Here is a 10,858-nt window from a genome sequence, read left to right on the forward strand (position 1 = left end):
TTTTTTTCAATTTTTGATTTGCGCCACTCTGTTCAGGCAATTATTTTTAAAATATGAGCTTAAAAAAAAAAAATTAAAAAAAAAAAAAAAAAAATTCCCAACTTTCGTCTTTTTTGAAATTTTTTTTTCTTTTTTTTTTTTTTTCTTTTTCACTGTACATCCTCCAAAACACATAAAATGGATTCAAAATACATTCAAAAGACTCTTTCAGCCATCACTGAACAAATCACCAAAAATGCTGCTGTTCAAAAAGTTTTAGACAATAAATTTGTCAAAGAACACAAATACGCTGCTGCTGCTGCCACCGTTGGTCTTGGTGTTGTTGCTGCTACTACCATCGTTAAAGCAGTTAACTGTGAAGGTAAAAGATATAACTATGATGCTATTCCAGTAAGTAATAATAATAATTTTAATTATTAAAAAAAAAAAAAAAAAAAAAAAAAAAAAAAAAAAAAAAAAAAAAATTAAAAATAAAAATATATAAATATTTTAAAAAATAAAATCTAATTTTAAATTTATTTTTAAAATTTTAAAATTTTTAGAACTTATCATTTGATGATGAATCAATTTATGATGTTGCAACAATTGGTGCTGGTCCATCAGGTTCAGTTTTAGGTTATTATTTAGCAAGAGAAGGTAGAAAAGTTGCACTTTTAGAAAAGAAAGTTTTCCCAAGAGATAAATATTGTGGTGATGCAGTTGCAACTATGGCTCAAGATATTCTCCGTGAAATGGGTGTCATGAAAGAATTAGTCGATGAAGATTTAGGTCATTTCGCTCAAAATGGTGGTTTTGTATCTCCAAATGGTAATTCATTCATTGGTAACTCTGCTAAAGAATTAAAACGTGATGCCAAATACAACAGAGGTGCCGTCATTGCCGTTAAACGTATCGTTTTAGATGAAAAAGTTGCCAAAGCTGCCAAACGTATGGGTGCTGATCTCAAAGAAAACACCACCGTTGAAAACGCCACTTTTGATCGTTCAACCGGTGTTTGGACCATTAACTGTGTCGACTCTGAAGATAACACCAAGAAAATCGTTTACAGAGCTCGTGTTTTAGTTTGTGCTGATGGTTCACCATCCAACGCTGCCCGTCAATTAGGTTACGTCCACACTGAACCAAATGGTATCTGTTCAAGAGCCTACGTTAAAAATAACACCACTTTCCGTTACGATGGTGTTGTTTTCTACCCACCATCACTCTTACCAGGTTATTGCGCCATCATCCGTGAAGCTCGTGATGAACTCAACTATCTCGCCTATATCATTCCAGGTGGTAAAGTTACCAATGACGATTTATCCAAATACCATCACCAATATATGACTGAAGATCCATTCATCTCAGCTGCCCTCGGTCCAAACCCAGATATTGAACGTATGAAAGCTGCCCCACTCCGTCTCGGTGGTATTAAGAAATCATATGATGATCATTTATTAATTGTTGGTGATGCTGCTGGTTTCATCGATCCATTAACTGGTGAAGGTATCCAATACGCTATGGAAGGTTCAAGATTAGCTTCACTCGCTTTAATCCAAGCTTTCAACGAACGTGATCTTTCTCACCAATCTCTCAAGAGATATCAAGACTTCTGGATGGCTAAATTCGGTCACGAATTCTCAATGTCCATGACTATGTCTCTCTTCTTATACAGATTCCCAATCGTTTTAGATGCCGCCGCCTCTTTAATCGAAAAGAGAGGTTCACGTTTCCTTGCTGAATGGGCTGCCGTTATGACTGGTGTCAAACCAAAGACTTGGTTCCTTCGTCCAGATGTTGGTCCATTAATTGTCTTAGAAATCTTTGGTGAATGTTTCAGAAGAGTTTTCCAAGGTAAAAAACAAATTAAAAAATTAGATTAAATTTCTCAAATTATAATTAAAAAATCAAAAAAAACTATAGATCAATTTCAATATGTAATAATTTTTTTAAAAAAAAAAACAAAAAAAAACAAAAAGGTAATAATAATAAAAAAAAAAAAAAAAAATTAAATAATAATAATAATAAGTAGTTTCATTAAAAAATAATCAAAATTTTGTCTTCAATTTACAAATTTCTATCGAGGCATAAATATTGGAAAAAAAAATAATAATTAAAGAACTAAATAAAATATTATTGTTTGAAAGTTTTTGAAAAAAAAAAAAAAAAAAAATCTTTAATTATCTCTTTCGTGATTAATTTTGATTTTTACAAATTTTTCAACTGGGATTTATCTCGAAATAATCTTTTTAAAATGATTTCAATTTACAATTTTATTTTTTTTTTTATTATTTTTTTTTTTTTTCTTAATTATTTGGATTACAATTTAAAAATTTCAGATAAAATATATATAGCGTTAACTAAATTAATATTTTTTTTTATGTAATTATTTAACGTTATTTTTTTTTTTTTCTGATAATTTGAGTGTAAAAAAAAAAAAAAAAAAAAAAAAAGTAAAAAATTTTTTTTTTTTGTCAATCACCCAAAGCCAAAAAAAAAAAAAACTTTTTTTCTTTTTTTTTTTAAACATATTCACGTGCAGTTGTATGTATTTAAATTTTAGTTATAAAATTGTAAAATTTCTTTGGGAGGAAAAAAATAAATAATAAATAATAAATAATAAAAATGAAATGATGACACCATACTTTAATCTTTGAGAACTAAAAAGAGTGGGCACATTCTATTAAGCCATGTTGACACAAATTAAAACGTCTGATTTATAATTTTTTATTATTATTATTTATTTATTTTTTCCCAAAGGGAAAAAAAAAACAATAAAATAAAAAACTATAAAAAAAAAAATAAAAAATAATCAAATATTAACTTTTTTTTATTTCTTTTCTTATTTCGAAATAGATATTTGAAGTGCTTTTTTTTTTTTTTTTTTGTTTTCTCTCCCTTTTCCTGAACATTTCATTTTTGAATTTTTTTTTTTTTATTGTTTCTAAGAATAACTAAAATAAAAAACCATAATAAAATTTATTTAAAATTAATTTATTTCTTTTTCAAAAAAAAAAAAAAAAACATATTCCACATTTATTAATACTGCCCCAAAAAAATTGGAAATTGTATTTATTTCTGTTTAAGAATATCCGCATATTTTGTTGTAATTCTTTTTTTTTTTTAACAATGATTTAATGTCAATTTGGAATATAAAAATAGAGCAATCAAAAATACATAAAATATGTTTAGATACAAGTCCAGCACAGTGCCATAGCTTTCCCATCATTTTTTCCCCAAAATTTATCTTTTTTTATATCCAACGTTGATCTACTGTACCTGATAAACCTGTTTAAGCTGATGAACCTGAACCGGATAAACCCACTAAAAATGTAAAACCTGTACCTGTTAAAGCATCATGATGAAACTGTACAGCTTGTACATATGTTACTAAAAAAACAATAAAACAGACCAAGCGAACAAATTTTTTTTTTTTTTTTTTTTTTTTTTTTTTTTTAATTAAGTTTTTAAATCAAAAAATCTAATTCTTATATAAAATTTATTACCTGCTCATTGTTTTTTTCAAAATAAAAAAACAATTACAAAAAATGAAAGGTAAATTATTTAATTCTAAAAATAAAATATAATCAAAAAAAAAAAAAAAAAAAAAAAAAAAAACCAAGAATGAAATTTTTTATTTTTTTATTTTTTTTTATATTTTTTTTTTTTTTATTTGAACATTTTAAAAAAAGAAAAAAACAAAAACAAATACTTTCACAAATAAAAATGGTATATATTTAATTATTATAAAAATTGAATTTATTTATATTAATAAACTTAAATTTGTACTAATATATTTTAAAATATTTAGAATGATGAAGAATTTTTTAGCCTTTTAAATCAATATCCAATGAGAAGTGATAACCCCTCAACTACTACAGTATGTTTCAGTTTTTATTCATAGATATTCCAATATATATAAAATACAACAAAATTATTAATCATTTGTGTATTTTCTTTTCTAAAAAAAAAAAAAAAAAAAACAGACACAAACAAGTAGTCAACCAAATTTGTTTTCAATTTTTAATAATATGATGGGTGGAATGAATAGAAATCAAAATCAAAATCAAAATCAAGATCAAGATCAAAATCAAAATCAAGATAAAAAGGATAAAGAAAGAGAATTTTTAGTAAAATTAAAACAATTTTTAGATAATAATGTAAACAATCAAGAAGAAGCAGATTTAATTTTTACCAATTTTAAAAAGAACCATTTAAAATATATTAAAGAAAATAATCTACAATAAATGTAATATATATAAAATAACAAAATTAATGATACATATTCAACTTTATTTAAAAAAAGAAATAACAGAGGGGGTTTTAATTATAAAATACCATTGTTAAAGATTTGGATTATATTTATTTTATTTTATTATTTTATTTTATTTTATTTATTTATTTATTATTACTACAATTGTATTATTATATTTTTTATTTTTAAAATTTTGGTTTAATTGGTAAAAATTTAGTATGTGAACCTTTAGCTACAACTAAACCACTATCTTCAGAACCTAAATAAATTGTTGTCTCTGTAAATGCGATATTTCTTCCTTGTCTATACATTGATGAAACTATAAAAATTTTAGAACCAACAGGTGCTGCTGTTGAATATTTCGTACTAAGTTCAACTGAAACACCTGGATTTATATCATCTAAATTTGTACTTATAATTGCAAATGTTGATATAACATCTATAAAAGTTGTCAGTAAGAACCCAATTAAAAGAAACAAACAAACAAATAAATACAATAAAAAATATAATTAATAATACTTACCAATTAGAGTTGCTATACTGCCACCATGTAATGTACTTGAATTAAATAATAATTAAATAATAATTAATATAAATAATATATTTTTTTTAATTGTTTTTATTTATTTATTTATTTGTTTATTTATTTATTTATTAAAATTAAAAAATTAGTATTACCCTAAACCATTGCAATGTCTTTGCTCTACAACCATTGACATTACAATTCTACCCTTTTCATATGATTCGCAGGTACATATATCTAAAAATTGTGTATCAAATTGTTCTATTGATGACCATCTTTTAATTATTAATGAGAGTTTTTCACTCAATTCTTTATTTTTTGCTTTAATTATCATCTTTGACATGTCTTGGTATTGTTTTTTTTAAAAATTAATTAATTTAGTTTCAAAAAATAAAAAATAAAAAAAAAAGGAAATGAAAAAAAAAATTAAAATAAATAAAAAAAAAAAAAAAAAAAAAAAAAAAAATTAAAATAAATAAAATCGAAAATTTTCGTATAAAATGTTTATTAAATTTAAATTAAAGAGGGAATATCCTCTTCATAATTTTTTTGAGCATTTTGATCTTTTTCTATAATTATTATTTTATTATCTAAATTATTATTATTTTTAAACTTTTTGAAAAAATGTAATATATTTTTTTTAGATTTTTTATTTTGTTCACTAATTATTATATTAACAGGATCAGAAATAATTTCTTCTTTATTTATTTGGGTGGTTGTTGTTGTTATTGTAGGATCATTTTTAAATAGATTTCCAGTTTTCTTCTTTTTTAATAAATTTGAATATGCTTTGGCTTCGTAAAATTCCATTTCTTTTTAATTATTATTTTATATATTTTTTATTTTTTAATTATTATTTTTATTTTTATTTTTATTTTTATTTTTATTTTTATTTTTTAGTTTATTTATTTATTTATTTATTTATTTATTTTTTTATTCAATTTTTTTTTTAATTTATTGTTTAGAAAAAAAAATAAAAAATCAATTTATACTTTTTTTTTTCAACTTCGGCATTTTTTGAGAAGTGTTCTTTTTACCAAAACAACCAAAAAATTGGGAAAAATCTCAAAAAAAAAAAAAAATAAAAAAAAATTGAAAATTAAAAAAAAAAAAAAAAAAAAAAAAAAAAAGAATAAAAAATAAAAAAAGAACTCATCGAAAATTACAACAATTTAAAAAAAAAAATAAAAAAAAAAAAAGAATTATGAGGGGTAATCTATAAATAAATTAAAAAATAAAAAATAAAAAAAAAAAAAAAAAAAAGAATAGAGAATGAAAAAAAAGAACAATTTAAAAAAAAGAAAAAATAAAAATAAATTAATAAAAGTTATTGTGTGTAAAAGAGATCTATTTTAAAATTGTTTTTATTTTTTTTTTTATTTTTTATTTTTTTTATTTTTTATTTTTTTTATTTTTTATTTTTTTTATTTTTTATTTTTTTTATTTTTTATTTTTTATTATATTAATACAATAACAGTGTTTTTACATTCAAAAAAAAAAAAAAATAAATAATTCAAAAATCATAATGGTTATATTCATTTTTTTATATTTTATATCGTTTTGTTTGAGTTCTATTTATTAAGGGGAGTCGCATAGAAAATAAAAAATATAAGTAAAAAAAAAAAAAAAGAGGCGACAAACCCACCAGCGCCGCATAAAATTACTTTTCACCAGTTTAATGCTTAAATTTTTACATCCGACCACCCTTAATAAATCTTGTTTATTTTTCCTATTTAAAAGAACAGAAATTTAATTTTACGTACAATGAGGGTTTGTTAATCACTATTAAATGATTAGCTTTATTTTATTTTATTTTCATATTTTAATTTTAGTGTTTTATTTTTTTTAGAAAAAATAATGAACCAAGTTCTATACCTAAATCTTTACCAAGTCATAGATTTAGCCTCCATAGATGAAACCTCTTCTTGAAGAATACCAATAGTTTTTAAATTATTTGTTCTGCCAAGTCTGTTAGAATTTTTTATATAATTTTTAGCTTTTTCTACGGTAATATTCAATTTTTTTGAGAGAGTGATCGCTGTTATATTCTGTAAACCAACTTCTGCAATGTATTCGGCAAGTATAATTTTTTGTTGCTCTGAGAGTTCCTCTAGTTTAGGTTTTGGAACAGAAAGTGGAGCTAAAGTAACACCAGAGTCGTTAGCCTCTTTTTTAATATCATTTATTATTTTGTCAAGTGGGTCCATGTTTGGTGTGAAAAAGAAAAAAAAAAAAAAAAAAAATGAAAATAAAAAAAAAAAGTTTTGCAATTTGGAGAACTCAATTTATAGGTTGTATTGTGCAGGGAGAAAAATGAAAAAAAAAAAAAAAATCAAAATTTCAATTTTTATTGTTAATTTTTCTTTCAATTAAAACAGTGTTTATAAAATTTACCCATACCTTTTTTGTTTTTATCTATTTTCTTCTCTTTTAATTAATTTTAAACTATTTTGTTTAAAAATGAATTATAACCTATTTATTTATTTTTTATTTTTAATTTTTTTAGTTTATTATTTATTTGTATTAATTAGAAAGTTATTCGACTGTTTATAAATGTAAAGTAATATTTTTTAAATTTAATCTTTTTTTTAATTTGTTTAAAAAATCAAAAGTAAAATTTTAATTGACGAGTTATTTTTTTTTTTTTTTTAGTATGTAAGACTAACCCAATAAACATTAAATGGATTATTTAAATAACTATTTGAAAAAATTGTTTTCTTTGATTTGAAACCATGATTAAAATCTACCACCTCCAATAAGAATTGATTTTCATCGATATAAGTAATAAAAACCAAAGAGGATTTATCTCTTGATAAAAAGTAAGGAGAGAAAGCATAAGGAACAGTACCAATATTATATTTGAATACACCAAAACATTCCATTAATATAGAATCTACTTCACATACAAAGACATCACCACTATTATCTTGATATACTAAGAATAGATTACCCAATTTATCAGTGAACATCATTGTAACATCAAAACCTTGAATATTTTTAAGAATACCATAAGTTTCAATAATGTCAGAAGTAGTTTCATTAAATGCCACTAAAACATTATTATTTGATGAATTATAACATGCGAATACGTAATCATTCAATTGATCATATGCAACATTTGGTATACTACCAGCGGTTGAAATTTGATTTTCATTTGATATATTTACAAATGTACCTTTACCACTTTCAAAATCTAAACGTAATAAACTACTAAGTTCACCACCACCATTAATATCTACCACTGGTTTATACAATACCTTTTTTTCACTAATAAATACACTTGGTTGAAGCATATCTTCAAATCCTGCTATTGGTGGTGTTATTTTATTAATTAATTTTGATTGTAATGTCTAATAAATAAATTAAAAATTAATAAATAAATTAATAAATTAAAAAATAAATAAATAAATAAATAAATAAATAAATAAATAAATAAATAAATAAATAAATAAATAAATAAATAAATTAATAAACAAATACATTTGGGTTAATTGAAATCAATGATTGATTTGTACTTTCAGAATAAACAATAAACTAAAATAAATAAATGAAAAAAAAAAAAAAAAAAAATTTAGGAAGGTTAGAATATTATTTTTTAAAAAATAAAATGATAATAATAAAAATAAAAATAATTAATTTAATAATTACAGTATTTGATTCTTCAACAATTAAAATATCATCAATTTCGAAATTAAGTTGTAAAGATTCACTTAAAATTGTATTATTTTCCCAAGGATCAATAATCAAAAATTGTTGTTGTTTATAATTTTCAATAACTGCAATTGCATAAATATATTTTGAAGGTGCAGGTGAGGATGAACTTTCGGATGAAGACCATGATGACGAAGACGATGATGATGATGAAGACGATGATGATGATGAACTTGCAAATGAAATTGATATAAAAAAAAATGAAATTATAAAAATTAAAATTGTTTTTTTAAATATCATTTTATTTTATTTTATTTGTATATATTTAGTTACAAAAATATTTTTTATTGTGATAAGTTTTAAAAAAAAGTAAATAAAAAAAAAAAAAAAATAGAACACTGCGATTACAATTGTGTTTTATATTGATTTTTTTTTTTTAATTTTTTTTTTAATTTATTATTTTAGAAAAGGTTTATTTTTTGAAAAAAAAAATCAAACACCACACGAAAGAAAAAAAAAAATCTAAAAGATATTTTTTTTTTGGGATTTTTAGATTTTTATTTTTATTATTTAGGAAATCAAATTTTAATTTTATTAATTTATGTAATCAATAAAATGCGACATAATTTTTAGATAAAAAACTTACATTATATTATTGTTTTAATTAACTTAATTTTTTTTTTTCTTAATCCAGAAAAAAAGAATTTCATTCTTTTTGATTATTTTAATATCTTTTTTTTTTTTTTTTTTTTTTTTAAAAATCAATGTATTGTAATGATAATTCAAGTTTGCCCAATTTTGTAATTTAGGATATTTTTAAATTGGGAAATCATAAAAAAATAATTTTCAAATTTCGAAAAGTGTGCAAACTTGAATGATTGTTACAATATTTAGATTATTTTTATTTTTATTTTTTTTTTTTTATTATAATTTTTTTTTTATTTTTTTTTTTTTTAAACAATCAATATAATTTTGGAATTTCAATATTTGATTGTTTATCTTTATCTAAATCAGTAGAATTTGAAAGATTTGACCATTTTTCATTCTCTTTTAAATGAGACTGTAAAAGATTTGTACATTGATTTAAAGAATCTGAACCTAAAAATAAATGAGTTGGAATTTCATTCATACTTGGTAATTGAATTATAACATTTGCAGCTTTTTCAGGATCACCAATTGCAATTGGAGAATATTTATAAAACCTTTGAATTAATTCATTTGTTTTATATTCATCAATCATATTATTTGGTATTTGAAAATTACAAAAATAACCGTCATTATCATTCTCATTTTTATCTTTGTAACCAATTACAAACCCAGTTCTGAATCCACCAGGACAAACTAAAATTACATTTACATTGAATGGTTTTAATTCTTTTTGAGCAGAGAATGTAATTGAATTGACAGCATGTTTAGTTGAAGAATATGCTGAATAGCATTTCATAGTACCCCAACCTAATGTTGAAGAAATGTTAATGATAGTACCAGACCTTTGTTTTCTAAGATATGGTGTTGAATGTCTTAGTAAATTTAAAACACCAAATACATTTACATCATAAATCTTTCGAAATTCAGTATCGGTTAATTCTTCAATTGACCCAACTAATCCATATCCTGCATTATTTATTACAATATCAATTCTTTGGAATTTCTTTATTGTTAACTCTATTGATTCTTTAACTGATTGATCATTAGTAATATCAGTTTTAATAATTAATAAATTCTCTTTCTTATAATCAATTAGCTTTAATTGATTCTCTAATTTTTCTGGTGTACGAGTTAATGCTGAAATTAAATTTCCATTTTCTAATAAATTTTTTACAATTATTAATCCAAAACCACTTGATGATCCACTTATTAACCAAACTTTTTCTTTATTATTAGTAAAATCATTATTAATATTATTATTATGATTTTTATTATTTAATTCCATTATATTATATCATAATAATTATAATAACCCCTTTTAAAAAAAATAAAATTATTATTTCTTAAATTTAATTTTTTTTTTTTTTATTTTTTAAATTATTTTTATTTTATTTATATTTTATTATTTTTTTTTTTAAAAGACTCATTTTCACCCTATTAGTATTAGTACAAAAATTCCATTATAATATAAATTAAATGACCCCTTTTAAATAAAGAAAAATTAGTATTTCTTAAATTTAATTTTTTTATTTTTTTTTTTTAAATTTTTTTTATTTTTTTTTTATTATGTGAAATACAGCAAGGTGGTAATATGGAGAATTACCAAATAAAATTATGAATATCATTATTCAGTAATTTTAGCTTTTTTCTTGAGGTTCAGAATCTTTTGTTTGATTCAGCTAACATTTTGATTCTTCTCTGATTTAAGGGAATAAATGATGTAGGCTAGTGATTCTGTATCAAATTCTTTCATTAAGTCTAGAATTCACCACCTAATTATATTCTATTGAATTGATAAATGG

At 21.6% G+C, this 10,858-nt stretch overlaps 7 protein-coding genes across 7 annotated transcripts; 2 read left to right on the forward strand and 5 right to left on the reverse strand.

Annotated features, from left to right (window-relative positions):
* Nucleotides 1-177: 177 nt before the first annotated feature.
* On the forward strand, nt 178-1,862 carry cmfB (hypothetical protein; the record flags this gene model as incomplete). The annotated part of the gene is made up of 2 exons (XM_631268.1): nt 178-390; nt 543-1,862. 2 exons carry the CDS (start codon nt 178-180, stop codon nt 1,860-1,862), a joined length of 1,533 nt encoding a protein of 510 aa, XP_636360.1.
* Nucleotides 1,863-3,705: 1,843 nt separating this feature from the next.
* DDB_G0289159 (hypothetical protein) lies at nt 3,706-4,226 on the forward strand (the record flags this gene model as incomplete). Its single annotated transcript, XM_631270.1, has 3 exons — nt 3,706-3,708; nt 3,791-3,859; nt 3,966-4,226. 3 exons carry the CDS (start codon nt 3,706-3,708, stop codon nt 4,224-4,226), a joined length of 333 nt encoding a protein of 110 aa, XP_636362.1.
* Nucleotides 4,227-4,419: 193 nt separating this feature from the next.
* On the reverse strand, nt 4,420-5,100 carry DDB_G0289161 (hypothetical protein; the record flags this gene model as incomplete). The annotated part of the gene is made up of 3 exons (XM_631271.1): nt 4,420-4,673; nt 4,758-4,792; nt 4,913-5,100. 3 exons carry the CDS (start codon nt 5,098-5,100, stop codon nt 4,420-4,422), a joined length of 477 nt encoding a protein of 158 aa, XP_636363.1.
* A 170-nt stretch (nt 5,101-5,270) lies between these two features.
* DDB_G0289163 (hypothetical protein) lies at nt 5,271-5,567 on the reverse strand (the record flags this gene model as incomplete). The annotated part of the gene is made up of 1 exon (XM_631272.1): nt 5,271-5,567. The coding sequence occupies one exon, from the start codon at nt 5,565-5,567 to the stop codon at nt 5,271-5,273; it is 297 nt and encodes a 98-aa protein (XP_636364.1).
* A 1,073-nt stretch (nt 5,568-6,640) lies between these two features.
* DDB_G0289165 (hypothetical protein) lies at nt 6,641-6,964 on the reverse strand (the record flags this gene model as incomplete). The annotated part of the gene is made up of 1 exon (XM_631273.1): nt 6,641-6,964. The coding sequence occupies one exon, from the start codon at nt 6,962-6,964 to the stop codon at nt 6,641-6,643; it is 324 nt and encodes a 107-aa protein (XP_636365.1).
* Nucleotides 6,965-7,405: 441 nt separating this feature from the next.
* On the reverse strand, nt 7,406-8,708 carry DDB_G0289171 (hypothetical protein; the record flags this gene model as incomplete). The annotated part of the gene is made up of 3 exons (XM_631274.1): nt 7,406-8,107; nt 8,238-8,291; nt 8,406-8,708. The coding sequence occupies 3 exons, from the start codon at nt 8,706-8,708 to the stop codon at nt 7,406-7,408; spliced, it is 1,059 nt and encodes a 352-aa protein (XP_636366.1).
* A 661-nt stretch (nt 8,709-9,369) lies between these two features.
* On the reverse strand, nt 9,370-10,341 carry DDB_G0289167 (hypothetical protein; the record flags this gene model as incomplete). The annotated part of the gene is made up of 1 exon (XM_631275.1): nt 9,370-10,341. One exon carries the CDS (start codon nt 10,339-10,341, stop codon nt 9,370-9,372), a length of 972 nt encoding a protein of 323 aa, XP_636367.1.
* Nucleotides 10,342-10,858: the final 517 nt, after the last annotated feature.

Source organism: Dictyostelium discoideum, assembly GCF_000004695.1.
Source record: "Dictyostelium discoideum AX4 chromosome 5 chromosome, whole genome shotgun sequence".
In the NCBI taxonomy this organism is placed as follows: Eukaryota; Evosea; class Eumycetozoa; order Dictyosteliales; family Dictyosteliaceae; genus Dictyostelium; species Dictyostelium discoideum.